This window comes from Sorex fumeus, unplaced genomic scaffold, assembly GCF_029834395.1.
Source record: "Sorex fumeus unplaced genomic scaffold, SorFum_2.1 ptg000149l, whole genome shotgun sequence".
NCBI classification, from domain to species: Eukaryota; Metazoa; Chordata; class Mammalia; order Eulipotyphla; family Soricidae; genus Sorex; species Sorex fumeus.
The window spans coordinates 368189-394971 of NW_026606206.1; the positions used below are offsets into that span (position 1 = coordinate 368189).

Genomic DNA, 26783 nt, shown 5'->3' on the forward strand with positions numbered 1-26783 from the left:
AATCAGTGCAGAGTTTCCTCAAAAAAATAGGGGGTCGTAATGATAGTACACCAGGTAGGTTGTTTGTCTTGCACACAGTCAATCCAGTATGATTCCTGGCACTCTGTGGTTCCCTACGCCCAGTTAGGACTGATCCTTGAGCACAGGGCGAGGAGTAAATCTTGAGCACAGGTGGGTATGGCCCTCCAAACAAACAAAATTAAGAACAGAACTACCATATAACCCAGCAATTCTAGTTCTAAAATCTACCTTAAGAAAATAAAATCTTCGATTTAAAAAGATATACCTACCCTAATATTCACTGCAGAATCATTTACAATAGGTTAGACATAGAAATGATCTAAATTCCATCAAGACACAAGTGTATACATACATGTGTATATACACACAATATATGCATATCTTAATACAGACACATAGTGAAACACAACTTGGCTAAAAAAAATCGAATCTTGCCATCTGTGAGACTATGAGTTGACACTGAGGGTATAATGCTAAATGATTTAAGTCAGACAGAGACAAGTATTGTATAATTGCACTCATATGTGGAATCTGAAAAACAAATAATAATATAAAACCACGAAGACAGAAAACAAGAGTAGTGATTACCAGAGTGATGTAGTATTTGGGGTAGGGTATGAAGAGTGAAGGGAACCAAGAAGTACACACTTTCTGCTAAAAAAATATTTTAAAGATGTAACGTACACCACAGAAACCATACTCAATACACAGTACTGCAAAATCAAAAGTTACTAAGATAAACAGAAATAGTAACAATCATTTTCAATGTATACAAATGTTAAATAACTATGCTGAATAGAATTTTAAATAAAATTTTAAATAATCTTAATTTTAAAGTCTATAAAATATGTTTAAATAAAATTTTTTAGGGTAGAGGAAAGCAGCTCATCAATAGAGCCTAAGGCTTTGGGTTCAACTACCCCAATACTACAAAAAATTTTAATTAAATTTTAAAATTTTATTAAACAAATCCAAATGTAGGCTCAGAGTGGCTTACTGAGAGAGTGCCCATAATGTATGCTTGAGTCTATGAGTTTCGTCCTAGCACCGCTCCACATCACTAAGAGTAACCCTTGGTACTGCTTCTGAGATCACAGACAATAAAGCAAGTGTGCATGCCTCAGCAAGCACCACACTCAAGTATGCCAGTTCCAGTACCATGAGTGTGCTACCTTTGGACATCCAAGGACAACAACAATAAAAAAGGGGAAGGGAAGGAGAGGAAAAAGAGAAAAAGAATAAAGAAAACCAAACTACCAAACTCAAAAGTTAATGAGTATAAGTACTAAAAAAACTTGTATTTTATTAAGTATACCTAAAACTTTTTCTTCTCTTTTTGCTAGTATAGTAATAATTCACAATCCATATATTGGGGTTTGTTTTGTTTGGGGGGTCAAACTTGAAAGCACTCTGGGTTTACTCCTGTGCTCAGAAATCAATTCTGGCAGTGCTCAGGGAATCGTATGTGGTGCTAGGGACAGAACCAGGGTCAGCCACATGCAAGACAAGTGCCATATCCCTGTACTATCTCTCTCTAGCCCCCACATATCTTTTTATTGAGGAGTTACTTATCCAAGATCGCTTTAGTCAGAGTTAATTTCACTTTGACTTTTTTTTTAATAAAACAGAATTCATTAATTGACCATTAGTATATACAAGCTTTCAGGAACAAAGAATCATTTCTTTCTATCTGTAAAAATCTTACTATAACCAACGGTACAATTCTAGACTTTCCACATTCTCAAAACGACTCCTTGCCCAGTCCTCACATCCTACTTTCCTCTGGTAGCCACCATGTTTCTCACACTCCAAGAGCTGGGCTTTCTTTTAAATTCTGAGTTAGTCTGCTTTACATATAGTTCATATATGAACAATACCACTTGACAATTATATTTAATTTCCTTATTTAGCATAATTCAAGTTCATTCATGTTGTCACAAAAGGCATAGCTTTATCATCTGTAACAGATGAGTAGTATTCCACTGAGTATATATGGATCATCTTACTTTTAGTTCCTGATGTCTTGCAGGCCTAAGAATTTCTCCTTATGTTCAATGCTTTTAAATTTTAGTAGATATTTTTGGAGGACGATTTTATGATTGTGTAATTGGTGTTTTTATAGGAGGTGAACCAGAAACTTCTTATGCTCCCATTTTAAACTATCTTTCCTTCTCTTAGTTAGTGACACATATTCTTATTCCCCACCAACATTCTGTAGTCAAAATATCAGCTCTTATGTACTATTTTGGCCTTGGTTCACTATTCTTAATTCCTTGAATTTTCTTTTCCTTCTCAAAAACTTAAGACTAAGAATGAGTTTTTTGTTCAAGATTTTTAATTTTTAAGATTTAGAAATGATTATTTCTAACCTCTTGAAAATAGAAAGCAACTTCATTCTTTTTTATAAAAATTAAAAATGGGGCTTAGGGGTATTTCCAGCATATGCAATGTTGTTGCTCAGGACTGGCTCTGTGGTCAGGTATTATTCCTGGAAGTGCCCTGAAAACATATGCAGTTCTGAGGATTTAACTCAGAAAGGCTATGTGAAAGGTAAGCACCTTACTTGCTTCCTATTTCTCCAGCCCTGAGCACCAGAGCACTTACTCATTCTTAAAGTAGTTGTAATCATTTCTAATTCATGCTATCGCATTTTAACAATAAAGCTATTTTAAACTGCAATAAAATTTTTGTAACATAGGTTATAAAAAGTAGTTCCAAAGCTAAGGAGCTAGTTCAAGTGGTAGAGCATGTGCCTGACTAGAATATTCAAGGCCTAAATATTACTATATTGACTAAATTTGGAACAAGTAGTTCCAAACATCATGTAAACACAAAGTAGGCTAAGTTACTGTAACAAGTTTTAGAAGGACAAAAAATAATGATCATTTATATTAAACTTACAAATATCAAATCTTCATTTCTGATTTTGTGAAACACCATTTGATTCACATTATTATGCCTTTGTAATGTTGGTGAGATTGGTACATCCAAAACACCATTGGTTCTGAAAACTAGAAGATTTGATTTATCTGCAAAATAATAATAACAAAAAATGCAGTGATGATATAAACTGCTCCAGAGGCATAACAAGAAAATGTGTTCAATACATAAATACCTAACAACTTCTCATTAGTCCCTTATTTTCCATAGGAAAAAAATTTAAGGAGTTTATTCATTGACATTTGATGTTCTCTAACCATTTGTTGTATATGCTCAAGATATTATCTTGATATGCTTTAATCTTTAGGTACTTTAATCAAGTATATTATTAATGTAAATTGCAGCACTGTCCTCCCTTTGTTCATCGATTTGCTCTAGTGGGCACCAGTAACATCTCCAATGTGAGACTTGTTACTGGTTTTTTTTGTTTTTGTTTTTTACTGTTTTTGGCATATTGTATATGTCATGGGGAGCTTGCCAGGCATTGCTGTGCAGGTGAGATACTCTCGGTAGCTTGCCAGGCTCTCCGAAGGGGCAGAAGAATCAAACCCTGGTCGGCTGCGTGCAAGGCAACGCCCTACCCGCTGTGCTATTGCTCGAGCCCAATGTAAATTGTAGAAATGTTAATAATTTTTAATAATGCCACTAATTTCAAGGGATTTTTCTCTATTATCTTTATTTTTTAAATTATACAATTAATCACTTAATCACTTAACTTCCCGTTAGTCGTCGATTTGCTCGAGCGGGCGCCAGTAACGTCTCCATTTGTCCCTGTCGCGTGCTAGTGTAGCCCAATGGCATCTCTTCGCTCCGGGAACATGGAGGGCCTCAAACCGATCGTTCATGACCTTGACAAAGAAGTCTGACCATCTGGTAGGTGGGCGGCCACGCGGTCTCTTGACATCCCGTGGAATCCAATCAGTAACAGCTCTAGTCCAACGGTCGTCTTTAAATCTCATTACGTGACCAGCCCATCTGATTTTCGACACCTTGGCAAATGAGACAGCGTCCCTGATCCTTGATCGTCGACGGATGTCAGAACTCCGGATTCGTTCTCTCATTTGAGTGAAACGTGATATTCCAAGCATAGCTCTTTCTATTCTTCTTTGGGAGACCTGAATGGCGTTCTCATCTTGTTTGCGTAGGGCCCAGGTCTCTGAGGCATATGTTAATGCAGGAAGAACAGTGGAATCAAAGAGATGTGCCCGGAGCCGGAGGTTCTTCGTCCTCTTAGCTATTTCTTCGACGTTCTTGAAGGCGTTCCAAGCCGCTCTCTTCCTCCTGCGCAGCTCGGGTGCCAGGTCATTTGTCATGTTGACCTCTCGACCTAGGTACACATAGCTGTTGCATTCGGAGATGGTCGTTCCATTGAGAGCGAATGGGGCGTCAGGAACAAGGCTGTTTCTCATAAACATTGTCTTCGTAAGATTCAGCTGTAGTCCTACCTTTCCACACTCACGGTCAAAGTCGGCCAGCATTTGTGCCGCTTGGCTGATGTTTGGTGTTATTAAAACAATGTCATCAGCAAAGCGGAGGTGGTGTAGTTGCCGACCATCTATCTTCACTCCCATTCCTTCCCATTCCAGTCGTCGCATGATGTTCTCGAGGGTGGCACTGAAGAGTTTTGGTGAAATGGTATCACCCTGCCGCACCCCTCTCTTGACATCAACGATCACTTCTTTGTAGAATGGTGAGATCCTGGTAGTGAATCCGCAATACAGCTCACGGAGGATCCTGATGTATTGGGCTTGAATGCCCTGATTGGCTAGGGCTTCAATGACCGCTTCCGTCTCAACAGAATCAAAGGCCTTCTTTAAATCAATGAACGTTAAGCAGAGCGGCATCTTGAACTCCCGAGAAACCTCAATGAGTTTGGTTATCGTGTGGATATGGTCGATGGTGCTGAATCCTTTGCGGAACCCTGCTTGCTCACATGGTTGTCCTTCATCTAGTGTTCTGCCAATCCTATTCAGGATGACTCGAGTGAACAACTTGTAGATGACAGACAATAGGCAGATCGGGCGATAGTTGCCAATGTCATGGATGTCTCCCTTCTTGAACAGTAGTACGGTCCTGCTGGTTTTCCATTGAGATGGAACCTTGCATTCAGACAGGTAGCGAGTGAAGAGCCGAGCCAGTGTATTGATGAGTACTGACGGCAGGTTCTTCAGGTGTTCAGGTCTGACCTTGTCTGGGCCGGGTGCTGTTTGCTTCTTTACTGACGAAATGGCGTGTCGGATTTCGGAAGGGAGAACGTTGGGAACGACATACCCATCCTGTGGAATTTGGTATGTCGGCAAGTGGACATGGCTATCGAAGAGATTTGAGTAGAAGTCATGGATAATCTTCTCCATTGCCGTTCTGGAGGATGTGATGGATCCATCAGGACGTCGGAGGGCAGTCATCTTGGTCTTATAGTTGGCGAAGGACAGGCGGGCGTTACGAATACTTTTCCCGGCTTCTGCCGCATCTACCAGTACTTCTGCTCTTCTCTCTTTGAGGTCTTCCTTGATCGCATCTCTGCACTGCTTTGCAAGCTCGGACGTTAGCTTGCGGTTGCCTGAGGCATGCGCCAAACCACGCTGGCGAATTAGCTCAAGAGTTTTCGAAGATAGGCGACTTTTTGTGGCTATCTCTCTCTTGGCGTTCCTCGCACATTCATGGAGGTGCTGAACCAGTCGATCGTATTCCTCGTCAATGTTGTCAACAATGGCATCTTCCCATGTTGCCGCAATAGTACCAAAGAGTTCCCAGTTGGTGGTCATTCTGGGAGTTCTCTTTTTGAACTTTGCAGCCCTTTCTCCCCGCTCTGTGAAGTAGAATTTTGCACGAAGGAGACGGTGGTCCGATCCCGTTCGAAATTTTGGGACAACAGCGACATCAGTCAGGCAAAACCGTCGATTGAATATGATGTGGTCTATTTCGTTGTGGAATCGTCCACCGGGAGACTCCCATGTCCATCGTTTAGATTCTGCCTTCTGGAACTGTGAGTTACCATGAATGGTCTTGGTCGACATGATGAACTCAGACAGTCTCTCACCCTGTTCGTTCCATTCTAGGCCATGGGTTCCGATGTGAAGTTCTTCAGCTGATCTTCTCGGTCCTATCTTGGCATTAAAATCACCCACAATGATCTTGTAGAAGGTGTGGTCTTCTTTATAGAACTTCTCTAGCTCCATGTAGAACTTCTCGATTTCTCTTTCATCATAATGAGATGTTGGTGCGTAGACAACGAAGATAGAAACTGCAGGCAGTGAGCCACATCTATTCAAATGTAAACGTCCGATTCGGGTTGTTAGGCATTCGAATGAATCAATGCTCTTGGCCAAGTTTGTGTTGACAAGGACACCGACGCCTCCAACACCTCTTTTATCGCATGTTCCGAGGAACAATTCTTCTCCAGTGTCGAAAACGGCATGGTGAGATTCGTGTCTTCTTGTCTCGGTCAGACCAATGATGTGTGCTTAACACACTAAATACCCATCTTCTGGAATTGTCATACCATATTTGATAGGGTTCAAATATGGTAACACCTACAAGGGTGATTAGAGGTCACCCCAAAATTCTCTATACCTCTCGGAAAGACTGGCAAGCTACCGAGAGTATTCCGCCCGCACGGAAGAGCCTGGCAAGCTATCCGCTGTGTATTCGATATGCCAAAACCAGTAACTACAACTGGTCTCATTCACCTGACCCTGAAGGCTTCACCGACATGGCAGCACTGAGAAGGATGAGAAAGGAGAGGCCGACAAAATCTCAAGGCCGACCTAGGCTGCCACAACGAAGGAAGACAAAAATGATTGTCTGTACTTTCAATGCACGTACGCTAGCATCAGATACATCCATCGAGGACCTGATGGTACAAGCGCGAATGATCAAATTATACAATTAAAAATGTTTAATGGTATAAAAGTTTTTAACTGAGAAAAATAAGAACCTTAGGCAATGAAGCCCTTTAGTTCATACCTGAGTGATTTATACGAATCAACTATTAATAATTAGTGCCTTTTTTAGTATTGTGGAAGCACAAGTGACTTTAAACGGTCCAAAACAAACTGGACAATTGTATTTTAAGGATCCTTTTACAACAGAATGGGACAAATTAATTTGGTTTGCAGGACACATATCTCTCTCTGTCCCCATTCTTTTGTATCTCTTGAAATAAATATACCAAAAATACTTTCTACTATAGATTCAACACATAATAAATGTTTTTAAATAGTTAAAAATTATTTTACCTTTTGGCCTTGGGGGACAGCATTTTGTAAATTGGAAAATTATATTATCTGAGCGGACAGTTTCCATCTGGTAGCAATTCAAAAGATCTTTAAGATTATTAAAGTTTTTCTTAGTACCAGTGAGGTTATATTCTCCATTCTCATTTTTGGTAATCAAACAATGCTTGTATTCAATGACATTTTCTCTCTATATTCATTAAAAGAAAGGGAAAGAGAAAGTACAATAGGCATAGTAAGTTTCCTAACAAATAGCAACAAAACAACCAAAAAAACTGTTAGTTGTTTAAAAAGTAAATTCTAATAAAGGACTCATATAGGAGAGTGAGATAACTGATTCCTTAAAAAGTTACAATATTTTATTTACAATTACTGTATTTACAATTATGTGACCTTTAGAGATGGTCTATGAATTAAATTTATTAAAAAGGGGCCTGAAAGATAGTACAGCAGGTAGAGTACTTGCCTTGCATGCAGCTGACCTGGGCTTGATCCCCAGCAGCCCATTTGGTTACCCTAGCCCTGCCTGGAATGATCCCTGAGCAGAGAACCAGGAGCTATCCCTGAGCACTACCAATATGGCCCGAAAATTTAAAAAAATAAATTAATTTAAGAAAGGAATCAAGTAAGAGAGCTAGGGTGATAGATCAAATGGTTGGAGCATATGCCTGGTAAAAATTGAGGTCCTATATTCTATTTTCAGTTCTGTATGGCGCCAAGCACCTCCAGGTGCAGCCTTGGTGGCCCCCAAGCACCAGTGGGCTCCAGCAGTTCCACATCACTGGGCATGAGCATTGAAAACACATCTGGTCCATATTCAACCACGCTAAATGTTTCCAGAAGTAGTCCCCAAGCAACTTGAGCAATACTTGGGACACTCCCCTCAAAAAATAGCAAGAAAGCAATAGTAATACCATCTTTAACAGCTCCTTATCTTAAGATAAAATCTAAAAGTAATTTTGTATATGAAGTTTTCCATGAACTGACAATATAGCTCTAATTTGAAATACTGCCACTTCCAAGATACAATCTATGTCCTAGATAAAATAAATTATATAATTTTCAGAAAATGACAAGTAGTTTCATGTCTTTATACAGTTTTCAGTTTTTCAATTTTTGTCATATATGCTATACTATGGCACTTGCTAAAATCTCAGGGCTAGGACGAATTGAGACCTTACTGGTGCCTGCCTGCTCAGGTGATACAGTGACAGTGATGCTATACTGTTAACTTATTCACTTAATTTTTGAATTGGTGCTCATATGTACATTCATTGTATTTAGAGAACTGTTAGCTAAAGGCCTCAAGATTAATTTTGAGTCATTCCCACTCCAAACTATCTTACTAAATAAGAACATGTTGTTATTGTCTATATTAACTCTACTCAATAATTACAATGCTCAAATTTGTATTTTTGTTGTTGTTGTTGTTTACTCATTTGTTTTTTCAAAAAGTAAGTTTCTTGAAGGGAAAACTGTATCATGAACTCCCTAATATGTAGCTTTCAAATAAGATACAGAAAAATATAAGAATATAAAATTATGATTTGGTAACACAACAGTCATAGTAAGAAAATAATTTGAAATAAAAGTCATACAATAGGGCCAGGGATATGACTCACACGGCAAAATACATGTCTGTCATGTGTGAGGCCATGAGTTTAACTCTAGTACTGCAGACTTGTCACTCTACCCACCAGGTACCACTACATGAATCCCTGGTGGCCTCCAACATCACACTGTCAGTACTCAAACACCTGGCCAGTATTGTCAGGAATGTCTTTAGCTATTTGTCCTCCACCCCTACACAACCCCTATATGTAGTGCTTAAAATGAAAGAAATAAAATCATGGGAGAACTTAACTTATATATTGATGAGCAATTACATAGTCTATATATGCTATATGTATGATGGCTGCATTTGATAATAATTAATTGATGAAAAACAAAATCCTTACTTTTCTACTTTTAAAAAAAGATAATGTTGAAAGCTGTTTAAAAGCTCACAATTTTAGGGGCTGGAGCAAAAGCACAGCGGGTAGGGCGTTTGCCTTGCACGCAGCCAACATGGTCGACACAGGTTCGATTCCCAGCATCCCATATGGTCCCCCGAGCACCGCCAGGAGTGATTCCTGAGTGCATGACCCAGGAGTAACCCCTGAGCATTGCCGGGTGTGACCCAAAAAGCAAAAAAAAAAAGCTCACAATTTATATCATGGAACTACCATGTAAGTTCTATCTTTTTCAGATAATTTTGTATAGTGAATTAGAATCCAAAATGATCTGTGTTAATGATCTAATTTTCTTAAAAATTTTTATTAGTGAAACACCATAAGGTACAGTTGTAGACTTACAAATTTTTGTGCTTGGGTGCCAGTTATATGATGATCGAGTACCCATCCCTACACCAGTGCCCATTCTCCACCACCACTAATCCCAGTATCCCTCCTACCTCCCAATCCCACCCTCCCTTTTGATAATGATCTGATTTTATGCTTAAAATATATGTTGTAGAAAGTATTTTTAATGATAAAAAACTATGAGTTAAAAGCACTATGTTATAATCCTCTTTTACTAAAATACTAGAGTCATTACTACTAAAAGAAATTTTAATTTTGATCTAAATGCAAAGATTTCCATTTTGTATGATGAGAAAGAGAGAGAGCACACGAGAGAGAGAGAGAGAGAGAGAGAGAGGGAAAGAGAGAGTGAGAGAAAGAGTTGATGGAATTTGGCAAATTGCTAATAAATCAAATGCATAGCAAATAAAAAGACATTATAAATTAGTTCCTATTAAAAAATTCTTAGAATTCTATCTTGCTTCTGGAGAATCTGAGGTAAATTAAACATTATTATGCTAGTTGTCATACTCAGAACAGTAATTCTTAATATTAAAAATGAATTATGCCTGAGAAACATGGAAGGAAAGATATATCAAGAAAGACGTTACCATTGATTAATGTGACATACTAACCTCAACAGCGAAAGTCAGAAAATATTTATTAAAATCCTTAGGACTGCATCGAAGTACATATAGTCCAGTCTGATTACCTGCTTTCTTCAGTTTACTGATGGCAAAATCCATTCTAAAAACAAAGAAGTAATTTGAATAATAACATGGAAAGCATCAGTTCATCATATGAAAGATCAAAAGTTCAAGTGAAGACTTTCACAATGTTAAGCAGCCTTCTGTACACTGTTTATAGTAATCTTGGGAGAAAAGAACTTAAAGTACCAAGCAATTTTGTAGCAAGTTAAAATAAATACAAGTTAATTATACTGCTTAAAAAATGAAAGTATAAGACAAAAAGAACAATTCATTTGCAACTCTGCCTTACTGCAACTTCATATTTTTAAAATCACAGACTCATAAAATTTCTTTTAACATTAAATTTCATTAAACTCATTAAAATTTCATCTAAATTTTATATATTTATATATAAACAATATATCATAAAATACATCTCTATCATAGCTATGACTAAATAAAAATTGAGGTATTCATTTTACTATTTAATGTATAACAGAGGACCTATTGCTAATGATAAAAGGCTACTGATTTTTAAATTTTGCTATATATTGTTTACTGAAATTCACTCTAAAAAAAAAAGTAAAACACTAATCCACATGAAAGTAAAAATAACCTTTGTTTCACTTTCACTGCATTTCTAATATATAATATAAATTAGTGCCAGGCATAATAGCTAAGTATTCTATATGAATTTAATGTTCCATTCTTAGTGTTAGTATAGTATTAATGAAAGTTCTACAAATAAATGAGAGAATGATGGAATGGATGATGGAAAATGAATGAGTTAAAAGAAAATGTTTTCAAAATATTGAAAAATACTGGAAGTTGTCAATTATCAAATGCTTAAGTAGTATAGCATTCTAATAAACAACCAGGATATATATTCTCAAATATTTAATGAAAGGTAGGTTAAGGTAACAACAACAACAAAACTCTTCAAATTCCCTAATTTTTTTTCTGTAGTTCTCTTACGTTCTGAATTAAAGATAACTAGCTGTGGCTCAAAAGATGTTAAACAGGATAGTCAGCACAACCTGGTATAAAAGGTCAATAGGGTGCCTAGCAGCCACATATTGTTGTTTAGGGTTAGTAAAGTTAAACAACTGCATTAGTTCCATTTCAAAAGCTATTACATGTGTCTAGTGGCTACTGAAATAAATAGCACAGAGGGGCAACAGTATCATTTTAATTCACTGCATAAAACACTACACAGGGCCAGAAATATAAACAGCATACACATACTGGTTTGAAGCTTTCAAGGATGAAACTGGGTCCAAAAATAATAATGACTCAAATTTTGAACTGTGGCTCATCTGTAGTATTTGAAAGGTAATAAAACTTAGCAAGTTTTTTTTATAAGCAGGAAAGAATTACATACCCAAATCAACTAAGTGTAAACTTACTTAACTTATCAGTATCAGAGGTTGAATACAGATAGCATTTATCTCCTAAATTAAACTAATTATAATATTTGATTGGAAAAAGACTTCTACTTGCAAAAAAAATCCCCAAAATTTGGGGCTGGAAGATAATTCAAAGAGTTGGAGTGTACATCTTACACACGAGGCCCCGAGTTCCAATAATGACACCATATGGCCCTCACACACCTCTGGGTGACCTTGAACACTGTTGGGCCCCACATGCCAGATCAAACACCCGAGTACTATGTAGTATATCTAGGAACAACCCATCTCCTCCCAAGCACTAATAGGGAGAGCCCCCAACAAAATAAAACTTCACTCAAAATGATACAATATATTTTATAAATATCTAAAACTATATATATATATATCTTCTTCAAAATTTCTCATTTACTTAAAAATTGTACTTTTAAAATCAGTAGTACTCACGAAATTGGGCCATGACAGTTGCTTTGTATATTTTCAAGAACCATTGGAGATGCTACTTCTTTGCAGAGGTAATGATGTGCATCTGCAGTTAATCTATAATATCCATCAATTAATGACACAAAAGACAAAGCTTCTCTTAATGACCTTAGTTCAATTTCCTTAACAAAAAAGATAAACAGGCATAACTTAAAACTCTGCAGAATTCATATTAAAAATTCTATTATATTATGTTAACAAAGTAATTTTCCTATATTTTCTTTCTTTTAAATTGATCAAGTGTCTCTAATGACTCCCAATTATACAATCTAAATTAAAAAAAATTTTTTTTGGCTTTTTTGGTCACACCCGGTGATACTCAGGGGTTACTCCTGGCTCTGTACTCAGGAATTACTCCTGGCAGTGCTCAGGGGACCATACGGGATACTGGGAATCAAACCCCTGTCGGCCGCATGCAAGGCAAACACCCTACCCGCTGTGCTATTGCTCCGGTCCCTCTGTCACTGTCCTCCCGTTGTTCATCAATTTTCTTCAGTGGGCCCAGTAACGTCTCCATTGTGAGACTTTGTGGTTACTGTGTTTGGCATATCAAAAACGTCACGGGTAGCTTGCCAGGCTTTGCCATGCGGGTGAGATACTCTCAGTAGCTTGCTGGGCTCTCCGAGAGGGGCGGAGGAATCGAACTCGGGTGGGCCATGTTGGTTGTGTGCAAGGCAAATGCCCTACCCACAGTGCTATCAATCGAGTCCTCGGCCCCTCTAAATTAAAATTTTTTTATGTCATATTTAAGACTCTTTTGAATATAGGCTTCTCATACCTTTCCGGTTATAGCTCATTCTACATCCACTGTAACACTGCATTCTCCAATATCCTTAAACAGAATAATGTGCCAGTTAACTCAATTAGAAATCTATATAAATTGATAAAAAGCTGCTACTAAATAGAAATGAAATTTACTTTTATATATTAAATATATACTAATGAAGTTATGTAATCATGCAACAGCTAAAACTAAAATAGCTGAAAGTAAATATTTTAGATACACTGGGGCTGGAGTGATAGCACAGCAGATAGGGCATTTGCCTTGCACGTGGCCGTCCTGGATTTGACTCCCAGCATCCCAAATGGTCCCCCAAGTACTGCCAGGAGTAATTCCTGAGTGCACAGCCAGGAATAACTCCTGAGCGTTGCTGGGTGTGACCCAAAAAGCAAAATAATAATAATAATAATAATAATAATATAGAAACATTATGTCTGTAACATAGTATCTGGAAGTGAACATATAATTGTCCTAAAATGCAGTGTCTTACTTAATGCAAAAAAAGTACTAAAGGAAATACTGCTAAAGTCAAGAATTAATTATGAGTCCATTATTTAACTCTGTTATATTAGAGGTATTAGTTAACACATTCTGGTCAGAGGGTACAAAAATAAACATAGAAATTATAAACTAGGAGAAAAAAATATCTCTATTGATGTTTATGACTCTGCCGTTGGGGAACCCAAAAAAGAACAACTGAAATAAAAGAATTCATTCATTAGACTGAAGCATATAGTTTTCACACAGAAAAGTGAGACAAATTATATAATGATGAAAGAGCCCCAGTTATAATACAAAAAAGTAATTGTTAGGATTAAGCTACCAAAAAATGCACAAATTTAGGGGGTTTTTTTTGGTCTCTTTAAAATCTTCTTTATTTTTTCAATTAATTCACCATGAATTACAGAGTTATTGATGATTAGTTATTGGTGATCAGACATACAATGTTCCATCCACCCGTCCCGTAGATTTCCCATCACAATGTCCTGTTTTCCTCCTGCCACCACCAGCCTCAAGCCTGCTTCTGCAGCAGGCAATTATCTCTTTCTCTCTCTCATTCTTTCACTCTCTCTCCTTTTGGGCATTATAATTTGCCATAGAGGTACTGAGAGGCTATCATGTTTATCCCTGTACCTATTTTCAGCATTCAGTTCTTGTTCAGAGAGATCATTTCCAGGCATCACTGTCATAGTGGACTTCTATATCCTATCTGCCCTCCCCCCTCCACCACTTGTAGCAATATTCCATCCATGGGCCAGTCCTCCTAGTCCTTGTTTCTACTGTCCTTAAGTGTTAGTCTTCTATTTTTTTTAATATTCCACAAATATAATCCTACGAGTATAGGTACATATAACCATTCTGTGTCTGTCCCTTTCCTTCTGCCTCATTTACTCAGCATGATACTCTTTATGTTCATCCATTTATATGTGAAAAAATTCAACTGTTTTAAAATTTTCAAAACACTCTTCTAAGTACATAAGAGTTAGAAATACTGAATGAGATATTGATGTTAAATTATAACCTATATAAATCTAGTTACTAGGTAATCTGTATGTAGACTTTTTTTTAAAAAGAAAAAAAAACAACTTCAAATTAAGATTATTTTCCTTAACACAATGATGTTAGAATATACCACTGGTGGCTCACACTTGAATATGGCTAATAAGAGATAATCTCAATAATAAGAGATGGTAAGTTACATCTGTGTTGAAAAATAATTTCCAGGCCAACTCATACAACAATGCCCAAGGATCAGGGAAGGACTTTTCCAGGAAAGAAATAGAAACGATATAATAGTGAACAGGTTTGTTATCTGAAATACTCTATTGACATAGTGAGCTATTTTAGAGTTCTTATAAGGACAGAAAGGCATAAAAAAGAAAAGTATATCAAAGAAAATACGTTTAAAGAATGATTAACTCTTAGGGGCCAGAGTGAAGTACAGTGGGTAGAGTATTTGCCTTACATGTAGTCAACTTGTATTCTATCCCTGGCATCCCATATGGTCCCCCGAGCTCACAAGGAATAAGCCCTGAACACTGCTTGGTGGGGCCCAAAAAGCAAAAACAAAGATTAATTCAAGTCAAGTGATCAAATGATTTATAAGAATAAAACTATTGAAAGCTACTAAATAATACCTGAATGTAAAGAGACATACACCATATCCCTGGGCCTGCTCAAGCAAATCCCTTAAGTAGAAAAAAATATTAGAAATATCACTTTCCAAATTAATTTTTAGAGCTGTTTCAACTAAAAGGTAATATCATAGAAAACAGAAGAAAAAAAATGTACAGGAATATCAAAGTGATCCTTTCACAATATACCCAACAAGCACATTTTACACCTGAAACTAATGTTATATTCAATTAGATATCAATTTAAAAATATTTTATTGAAATGTAGTCCCTATTTTTTAATGAGTATAAGTTAAATATGGGTCAGAAAGACAGTACAGGAGATAAGGCACATGCTTTGTATGCAACAGCCTCTGGGTTCAATCTCCCACACTACTAAGTCCACTGAATACTCTAGGTGTAGATAACAGCACCACTAAGGGGCCTAAGAAGCATAGTGTTCCTGGGCCTTTGTCCAAGCATCACTGGAGTTCTCCTCAGTACTCCTCAATACTCAGTACTCCTCCTCATCACTCAGGTCTCCTAAGTACTTCTTGGGAGCCATCTCTCCCACAGAAAAAATAATAAAAGAAATTGTTAAGTCTTTAAGTAAAGGAGTAATCAACAAATAAGGTAGTGCCACAGTTAAGAGTTTAGGTTATCTATCATATATTCATGTTTACAGAGGCCATGTCATTTAACCAACATTGTGACCTTGGAAAATTAGTTAACCTCTCTGTACTACAGACATAAAAAGCTTAAGTCAGCAAGTCCAAAAGCTGTCTTACAAAGATCCTCATGCTGATCTAGAAGGTTCATATTAGCATCAATGAACTTTTCCAAAAACATTTACTGCATAAACACCATTTATAAAGCATTCACTTTATAAACCCTATACAGAAGCTGATGATTATTAAACTTCTCTCACTGAGTGACTAAAAGCTTACCATGCTTTACCTAAACTAGGCCCAAAAGTACCATACAGGTGAAGGGTACAAAAATACAGGTAAAAGCTTTCAGAGAAAGATACGCTACCAAATGGGAGAAAATATCTGCACACAATGCATCAAATAAAGGGCTAATATCCACGATCTATAAAGCACTCATTAAAAAAAAAATCAACAACAAAAAAATCCAAAGATCCCATCCAAAAAGGGGAGAGTATATGAACACTTTCGCAAAGAAGAAATACGAAAGGCCAATGGACATCTGAAAAAGTGCTCATCATCATCTTTCATAATTCCAGAAATGCAACTCAAACAAGTGAAAATGGCAGCATATATTAAAATTCTAGAAATAGACAACATTGGCAGGGTTGTGGAGAGAAAGAAACCCTTTCCACTGTCGGTGGGGATATTTTATGGTTCATTCTCTAAGGCAATATGGAGATCTTTCAAAAACATAGAAACAGAACTTCCATATAACCCAATGATACCAATTCTTAGCACTTACTTCAAATATACAAAAACACTGATTTGATAGGATACATGCACACCTATGTTGCTCACAGGCTTAGTATAATAGACAAGATAAAGGAAATAATTCAAATACCCAACTACAGATGAAAAATCAAGAAATCATGGTATATATTCACAGTAAAGGTAAAGGTAAAGGCCCTCCCGTTGATCGTCGATTTGCTCGAGCGGGCCCAGTAACGTCTCCATTGGAGACTTTGTTGTTACTGTGTCTGGCATATCGAATACTCTTGGTAGCTTGCCGGGCTCTCCGAGAGGGGCGGAGGAATCGAACTCGGGTCGGCCATGTTGGCTGCTTGTAAGGCGAACGCCCTACCCGCTGTGCTATTCACAGTAAAATATAATATAGTTCTAAGGACAAAATCATGCAATTTGGCACTATATGGATAGAACTAGAAGATAACATTCTGAGTGAGGTCAGTCAAAAACAAAGGGATAAATACTCTCATATGTAGAACTTAAAAATACACAGTAAGGAAGAAACAAAGGACAGAAAGCAACACAGGGGAGACCTGATCTACAAAACTGAGTTTATTGTGGGTAGGGGGATGAAAAGGAAGAGGCACTGGGGATCTTGGAGGAGGAAGGTGGGAACATAGATCATGGGTGTGGTGTTGGAATTATGTACACAGTAAACCATAATTCACTACTGTACATCACAGTTCCTCAATCAATAAAAAAATAATTTAATGTATTTATAAAACAGGTGAGTGGCCCATTTGACTTTCAAAGTTGAATGTAAAATACATTAATACATTTGAGATGCTGATGTTAGTGCTATTAAAAAAGGCTTCATGTATTTGTAATTTGCTATTACAAATACATGAAGACTGTATAAGGACAAAAGAGTGCAAAAATATGGTACTTCAAGAAGCTTATAGTCCAAGAAGCCCACAGTTTATCCTGTAGGTGGTAAGTTCATATTATATACCATATTATTTTTTTTTGATCTAAGAGTAAGAAATTATGCTGGGGCTAGAGAAAAAGTAGAGTGGGCAGGGCGCTTGCCTTGCACACAGCTGACCCAGGTTTGATCCCCCGCACCCCATATGGTTCCCCCAAGTCTTTCCAATAGTGATTATGAAGCACAGACCCAGAAGTAAGTCCTGAGCACAGCTGGGTATGGACAGAAAAAAAAAAGAAAAGAAAAAATAAGAAATGATGCTAACTAAATGCTGATTATAACTCAAACTAGTCATGAATTTCATAATATAAACCTAAAAAGTCCACAAACAGGTAGATTATACAGGTATTTACGTTAAATGAATGAAGAAGTATGATTTTTAAGACAGATCAAGAAATATATGTTAAAAGAAAACAAAGCTAAAGGAGAAACTTTAAAAGTAGAGAGTAATTATTTTCTTTTTGATGAAAATAAAAGTGGAGTTTCTATTTTTTAACAATCAAAGGGTTATTATATAAAATCCAGATGGTCTCAATTTATTTCCTTGTTCTCTTTTAATTAAACATGTATGACTAGAATGGGTTGGAGCAATAGCACAGCAGGTAGGGCGCTTGCCTTGTGTGCAGTGGATCCAGACCAACCCCAGTTCGATTCTTCAGCCCCTCTCGGAGAGCCCAGCAAGCTACTGAAAGTATTGCGCCCACACGGCAAAGCCTGGCAAGCTACCCATGACGTATTCGATATGCCAAAAACTGTGACAAGTCTCAAAAGGGAGATGTTACTGGTGCCCACTCGAGAAAATGGATGAACAATGGGAGGACAGTGCTACAGTGCAGTACTATGACTAGAATTATGTACATCTCAATTGATTTAAAAAAAAGTATTAGTACTTTTTTATTATAGTACTAAAAAAGTACTATCTTTTTTAGTATTTTTTAAAGTAAAGAAATGAGTATTACAATAGGCAAGTAATTCAATCCAGAGTAGGGTGACAGTGTTTTCTCTCCAGAATAGAGTGCTGTGCTGATCTTTTTCCAGAGTAAAATATGCAGATAATGTTGGGAGTGATACTAAAAGCTAGATGGCATTTTTTTATAAGCTTACTATGTTTGTTTCGAGTTATATTTCAAAGTGTAATCAAAATTGCTGCAAGAAAATAATTTTGGTATTAAGATCTGGTATTAAAACAAGTCTCACGATGGAGACGTTACTGGGCCTGCTTGAACAAATTGATGAACAACGGGAGGACAGTGGTACAGTGACAGTGTTATTAAAATACTTATTTCTGACAACAAAGATATAACCACTAATAAGTTACTAAGCAAACTTACCAGATTTTTACCATCTTGTTTATGGATAGTTACAATTCTGCTTTCATTTGAGCCTTCTTGGCTTGCTTGTTTAATACTGACATCAATAATATCAGGGAAATCACAATATAACTGTAAATCCTATAATTAAAGAGCATTTTAAATTTTAAAAAAGGTAACATTTATGAAGTCATTAAAAAACTTACATAGGAGATAACAGTCATCCTAGTTCTTGAAACAAAAAAAAATTTATATTCACAGATAAGCATTAAATATGATCCCCACCCCGATAATCTATCCCAAAGAATACACTGTATCTTTGACTTAGAATTTATTTTAAAAAATGTAAAGGGTGTCAGGAATCTAGTAAAAAAAATTTAACTAATTATTTGACTTAAGAGAATTAAAGGATGCCAAGAATCTAAGTATGTTACAGAAACTTTCATCCAATCAAAATTAACAGAAACCATTTCCAGAAAATTTAAAACTTAGTAAAGAATAGAAATAATATATAATCGTCTAAAAACTATGAAAATATTAACAAATTATAGCATGTAATACAAAACTGATAAAACAAATTATTTAGCAAGTATGCATTATCATAAATCTAAGTAAGTTAAAGCACTTCAAAGTTTACAATTGTGCCTGTTATTATCAGTTCAGTATTAATGAAAGCAAAAGGGAAAAGCAAAACTACTTTAAAAATCATTTTTAGAATTCAAGTATTTTTTGAAAGTATAAGAAAAATATTACCAATTACTTTGTCATAAATATTGTTTAAAATCTACTTAATAATCTAAAAAGAACCACTGAAATGATCCTGATGGTATTACACTGTTTAAAACTTCCACTTCTACCAAACAAAGAAAGAACTTCAAAGGTCATGTTTAAAATAACTAAAACCATTTGCTTCTACTATCATTTCACTTAAAATAATAAAAAATAAGAACATATCATTAAGGATTACCTGTTCTTTCAGTGTCTCACTTTCTTTATGTTTCCCTCTTGACCACTGAATTCCACCGTTTCCAGTTATTATAATGGTTGCAAAAATCTCCTCACCTGAAGGACCTCTTCCAGGTTCTTTTACTTCAAATTGTTCTGTATAGAAGGCAGACTGAAGAGTTTCCAGATTTATAAGGTACTTAAGTTTCAAGTTTCTGGCAGTGGCTTTGCACTGGCTGAACTGCTGAATAAATCTTCGAAATCTGTACCTTATTCTCTTCCTTGTCAAAATATGATAGTCTTGAATCTTTGCTCGTACACATTTTGGTAAAAATGTCTTGTAACTAAGAATAAGAAAAAGTATACATATATATAAAAAAATGAGGGTTTTTTTTTATTAAAAGAGAAGTTGTCACCTTTCCCCCTCAAGCAGAGAAAAGTAACAACCACTAGTGTAGAGTATAAAACCTGAATCTTGATGATGCAAATACATACACAAATTCCAAATTACCATAAATGTCTACAAGATGTTAATTTTCCTTCCCTAATAAAATAAAAGCATAGTCCAGTCAATAATGAAAATTTTAAAAATCTGCTTTCCCAAAGAGAGAGAGAGAGAGAGAGAGAGAGAGAGAGAGAGAGAGAGAGAGAATGAACATATGAACATCAAAGAAATAATATTGGAGGACTTCCCATACCTGTGAAAGAACATTTATTCCCCAAACAAAAAACATTAATTTGGTGTTATGTTTTTCAGCCACACCTGGCAATTCAGGCTCTGCACTTAGAAATCGCTCCTGATGGTGCTCAGGATGCCACATGAGATTCTGCGGATCTAAACCAGATCAGCCAAGTGTAAGGCAAGTGTTTTGCCTTCTGTACTATTGCTCCAGCTCCCCAAAAACATTATTTTGAAAAGATATGCACACCTATGTTTATTGCACTAAATAAAACAGTCAGATCATGGAAACAACCTAATGGTCAGTGACAGATGAATGAATAAGAAATTGTGGTGTACAAGTGTGTGGGGGGCAGAGTACAGTTAGGATAAGAAGGGACCAGTATGACAATAATAATTGGAAATGATAACTCTAGATAAGAACTGAATATTGAAAGTGGGTAAAGGGATACACATTGATGGCTTGTAAGTGTCTAATGCAAACCATAACGCCAAAGGGAGTGGAGGGAGAGAGGGAGAAAGAGGGAGGGAGGGAAGGAGAGAAAAAGAAAGAGAGAGAGAGAGAAAAGTGCCTGCCACAGAGGCGGGTGGGGCGTCTGTGGAAAGGCAGGAGGGAAACTGGGACATTGGTGGTGGCAAATGTACACTGGAGAAGGTGGTGAAGGGATGGGTGTTGGAACACGGTATGACTGAAAAACCAATCATGAACAACTTCGTAAAAATAAATAAAATGGTATACTTTCAAATTGCCAATTTTTATTTTTTTACACATACTTTTTATTTATTTTTTTACAGAGCTGTTTATGATTGGATTTCAGTCATACAGTATTCCAACACCCATCCCTCCACCAGTATGTATTTCCCAGCACCAGTGTCCCCAGGTTCCCTCCCATTATTCCCTTACCTACTTTTAACCCTCAGTTCCTGTCCAGCATGATCATTCCCAACTATTATTACTGTCAGAGCAGTCTCTTCTCTACCTTACCTACCATCAGCCCCACACACACTTGTGGTTAGTTCCAACCACTGACCAGTCTTCTTATCCCCCAAACAATTTTTTTGCAGTTTATACATTTGATGGGGTTTAAAGATGAAGGCAACCATTAGAGGAAAATATATTTTACATATATGTATATCTATATATATATATTTGCACACAAGGCTCAAACCCTTACATAATATTGGTGATCTTTTACAGAAGGGCTTATGGCCCCTGGGTGAAATACAACAATCTTCACACACTCTCCTCTAAGGAAAGTTTTTTGGAGTATTTTCAGAGATTTATTCACAACAAACAATACGAAACAAATTATTTTGACTTTTCTTTGGGGTAAGGGTTGGGGTTCAGGATGGAAACATTCAAAATATGGTGGTGGGAAGGTGTAATGGTGGTGGGATTGGTGTTTGAATATTAAATGTGATCAGATATTGTGAACTACTTTATAAAAAATTAAATTAAATTAAAAAATTGTGGTGTATATACACAACAGAAAATTATACAGCTGTAAGAAAAAACGAAATTGTGCCATTTGTTGCAACTTGGATAGAACTGAAGGATACCATATTAAGCCAAATAACTCAAAGAGAATAATACTGGATGACTGCACTCATCTGTGCAATAGAAAGAAACAAAATCAGGGAACAGATAATATCAAATAATGAAAACCCTAGGCCTTGAAACAAATAAATTATTAAAAATGGTTGTGGGAGGGGAAGTATGGAAAGCAATGAAGATGGAAATGGACCAGGGGTTACATAAGGACAGAGGTGGAGGTTTCATGGGCATTTTGTGGTGGTGCTGTGTAGTAACTTTATTTCAAATACTACTGTAACCATATTATCTAATATAAACTTTTAAAGGAGATTAATAAAACTATTAAAGGAGATTCTTAATAATACTGTTATACATCGATAAACAAGAAAAATCTTAAACAAAGCTATAAGTTCTCAAAGCTGAAAGCTATGTAAGTTCTCTATAAGAACTAAAAGGTGGAAAAACATATAGAGCCAAAAGTTAGAGGAAATAAACAATAAAGCAGAATCAGAGTAAAGCAGAATCAGAGTAAATGAAATATAAACAATAATAAAAGATACAGATCAATAAAACTAAATGCAAATTCTTTGAAAGGATCAATAAAATTGATACCCCCCCCCCACGCCCAGAGGGAACACAAAGAGAAAACCTGGGGCTGGAGAGAGAGTATAGCAGGTAAGGCACTTGCCTTATATTTTAAAAAACAGGGTTCTGGATTCTAGGCAAATCAAATGCAACAACAAATCAAGATAATCATCATGACAAGTAGGATGCAAAAATGGAACATATGCAAATTATTATATTTAGTACACCATAGAAACAAAAGGGAATAAAATCATATGATCAAATAAAGATATGAAAGAAATAACATCCATTTATGGTAAAAAAATTAAGGACAGTCGGAGCATAACTCAACATAATAAATGCCACATATAATCAACCCACAGATTACATGCTAAATGGTGATAATAAAGTTTTTCTACTAAGTTCTTGAACAAGACATTTCAGTAATTTTGAAGTCCTAACATGAAAGAGAAAAGATGTAAGACAAGAAAGATGAAAAGGGAATATAAATGAAAAAGAACCATCTTTGTTTGCTGATGTCATGTTAATAAACACAGAAAACCTTTACCATTCACCAAGAAAACTATAATGAGTTCATAAAGTGGCAGTATAAAGATTAATGTTTGGGGGCAGGAGCAAATAGTGCAGCAGATAGAGTATTGGCCTCACACATGGCTAACCTGGGTTCGATCACCAAATCTGGTTTCCTGAACTCTATCAGGAGTGATCCCTGAAAGTAGAGTCACTCTTGCTATTTGTTCCAGTGAGAAAAATCTGCAAGACAGCTTAGTGGCTTAAAGCACTAGTTGAACAAGAACAAGGTCCTGAGTTCAAATCTTCGAACAGTCTATAAGGCAGTTCTGAGTTCAAATCTTCGAACAGTCTATAAGGCAGTTCTGCTATTAGGAAACCAGCAGGAAAAATCCTGGAAGATAGCTCGGTGGTCCACAAAGTGACCATGGTAAACTTGATACCCTGTGCTTAATCCATAGCACGTGCTCAGCTGATGCTGACTGCCACAAGATCTGGGTTCTCTAGTGAGGTAAACTAAACTAAAAATTAAAAAAAAAAAAAGATAAAGGAGGCATCATGTTCTCTTACTTCAGACTATTATAACAAAGCAATGGTAATTTAAAAAGTGTGACATTAAAAATAAAAACACGCACACAGACAGATGGCATAGCATAGAGCCCCTAGAAACAAACCCACACATATCTATGACATATTTAATCCATGACAGAGGAGCCAAGATCATATAATGGAAAAAAAAATATTTCAACAAGTGATGCTGGACTATCAGAAGCAAAGAACTGAAACTACATCACTAATTCCATACACAAAAATTAAGAAAAAATGAATTTAAGGCTTGGATATTGAACTCCAAATTAGAACACAGGAGGTACATAGAAGAAAACATAGGCGGTACATTCTAGGACCTTAATATCAGAGATGTAAAAAAAAAAAATCAGAGATATACTTGGAGACTCAACTCTAATGCTAGAGGAAATAAAAGAATAAGTAAATGGATATATCAATTAGAAAACTTTTATATAGCAAAAGAAACTACCATGGAAACAAAATGGCAACCAACCAACCAACCAGAAGTTATCTGCACAAAATACATCTGATAAGGGATCAACATCCTATATATATTTTTATTTCTGGACTTTCCATTTTGTTCCATTGATTTGCATATGTATTTTTATGCCAACACTACATTAGTTTGATTACTCTAACTTTGTAGTGCTATTTGATGTCAGGGAGCATTATACATATCCTAGAATGTACCACCTATGTTTTCTTCTATGTACCACCTGTGTTCTAATTTGGAGTCCAATATCCAAGCCTTAAATTCATTTTTTCTTAATTTTTGTGTATGGAATTAGTGATGTAGTTTCAGTTCTTTGTTTCTGATAGTCCAGCATCACTTGTTGAAATATTTTTTTTTCTGGACTTTCCATTTCGTTCCATTGAACAAATCAATGGAACAAAATGGAAAGTCCAGAAATAAACCCCCCACACATGCAATTATATATATATATAATTTAATATATATATATATATATATCTCAAGAAGGGGGCTATGGTTTGTTTCCTGGCACTACATGTTCCCTAAAGGCTACTAGGGATGCTACTCAAGCACTAAACCAGGAGTCAACCAAAGCATTATTAGGTATGGCGCAAAGACCACCAAAATTAGACCCCTCAAAAACAAAATACTCCTAAGCAAAGAAGACAAAAGTATAATGGAAAGTATAATGCTCCCTGACATCAAATAACACTACAAAGTTAGAGTAATCAAACTAATGTAGTGTTGGCATAAAAATACATATGCAAATCAATGGAACAAAATGGAAAGTCCAGAAATAAACCCCCCACACATGCAATTAATTTACTACAAATGAGTAAAGACATAAAGCAATAAAAGAATCTTCAGTCTGGTACTGGGAAAACTAAACTACTAAAAGCAAAAGAATGAAACAGTTGACACCAATTCAAAAACGATTAAAGACTTAACATGCGAGGCCTTAGACAATAAAATACATGGAAGAAAATAAAACAGATGAGACATTCAACACTGAGTATAAGTTATGTCTTTGGGAGACTTTTCTTCCAAAAGGAAACAAAAGCAAAATTAAACAAGCCTTTGCCATAACAAATCCAATTAAAAAAAAAAAAAAAGGAAGCCTGTTGGGGCCAGGGTGGTAGTATAGTTAGTAGGGCATTTGCCTTGCATGCGGCTAACTAATGTTCAATCCCATGAATCCCGCATGGTGCCCTAAACACTGCCAGTAGTAATTTCTGAGTGCAGAGCCAGGAGTAACCCCTGAACATCACTGGATATGATCCAAAAAGAGAAAAAAAAGAAACCTGCATCAAAATGAAGAGACATCCAAATGAATGGAAGAGGATATCTGCACATCATACATTCACATGCTGCTTGGTAAATATAAACGTTGTTAAAAATTCTAAGAGTTTTATCACAAAGAAAAAACTTGTTCTCTTCTTTTATGAATAACAACAAGATTTATTGTATTAATCATTTTAAGACATTTTAAGTCAATTCCCTAGTCTATATACTTTAAATTTAGTGACAGACGTCAATTATATTAATAAAACTGAAAAATTAAATGAAAAATATTAATTTTATATCACAAGGTTGAGTCACATAGGAAGACAGTTATTCAAATGACGTGATCAATATGAAATCAAAAGTAAGACAAACAAAATATGAATATATAAAACTGCTCACATTTATATATATGAATCTGCATAAAGAAATTACCTGATAGAGTTATAGACATCCAATGGGGTTTGATTCTTTTCCTTGGCTATTCTCATCATATCCAACACTGCCATCCCAAGACATTCTTCCTGTGTTTCATGAGTCACAGGTACTTTTATCCATCCATGCACAAAATCATGCCGCCACTTAAGAAAAAAAAATATATCTCATAAGTTTCACTATCATAATTTATCATATATTAATCTAAAATTAGCACAGCGGGTAGGGCGTTCGCCTTACAAGCGGCCAACATGGCCGACCCAAGTTCGATTCCTCCACCTCTCTCGAAGAGCCCGGCAAGCTACCAAGAGTATTCGATATGCCAGACACAGTAACAACAAAGTCTCCAATGGAGATGTTACTGGGCCCGCTCGAGCAAATGGACGATCAACGGGAGGGCCTTTACCTTTACCTTACCTTAATCTAAAATAGACTTGAAAACATATGCGCCTCAAATAATTTTCAATCATCTTGCCATAAAATTTTAGTAAAAATTCTCAGCAAATGATTACAAATTATAGAATATGATACTCGCATATTTACTGCCGATATCTTCAAATTGTACTTCTATATAAAAACCAAGTAGGTATTAAAGAAATATGTATACTTAGTCAAATATGCCTAAAGAATTAAACTAAGGACTACATTAAACACAAATACAAGATTTGCTAAAAACCAAAATCTAGCTGGAAAACAAACAGGTAAGTTAAACGTAAACAAAAAAAATTACGTAAGCTACCTTATAGGAAGTGTTCCACAACAGATAAGTAGAAACTTTAAGAAAACTGAGATCATATCTAACTTGGATAATCAGGGGAGGGTTCATGAAATTAAAACATTCATGTAAGAAATATTTGATAAACACAAAATAGCATAAAGGGGAAAAGGAATGCACAAAAATGAAGCAGAAAATAGGATCTGAGACACAAACAAGTTTGGTTAAGGCAGACCATTCATAAAAGTGGAGAGCAACGAGAATTAAAACTTAGAAAAATACATTGGGTTTACACTAAATGACAAGCAATCAAAAATGATTCTAGACAGTTGAGAACCATTTTCTAAAACTATCAGTTTCTTT

The 26783-nt window shown here is 36.0% G+C and overlaps 1 protein-coding gene across 1 annotated transcript in view; it reads right to left on the bottom strand.

Moving 5' to 3' along the window:
• The window catches only part of JAK2 (Janus kinase 2), a 122253-nt gene that overhangs the window by 43180 nt on the left and 52290 nt on the right, over positions 1 to 26783 (bottom strand). The window contains exons 4-10 of the mRNA XM_056106906.1: positions 25706 to 25851; positions 19665 to 19986; positions 18719 to 18838; positions 12078 to 12235; positions 10171 to 10282; positions 7200 to 7386; positions 2923 to 3050 (exon numbers count right to left, since the gene is read on the bottom strand). Coding sequence (XP_055962881.1) covers positions 2923 to 3050; positions 7200 to 7386; positions 10171 to 10282; positions 12078 to 12235; positions 18719 to 18838; positions 19665 to 19986; positions 25706 to 25851 — 1173 coding nt within the window. The remainder of the gene's footprint in view (positions 1 to 2922; positions 3051 to 7199; positions 7387 to 10170; positions 10283 to 12077; positions 12236 to 18718; positions 18839 to 19664; positions 19987 to 25705; positions 25852 to 26783) is intronic.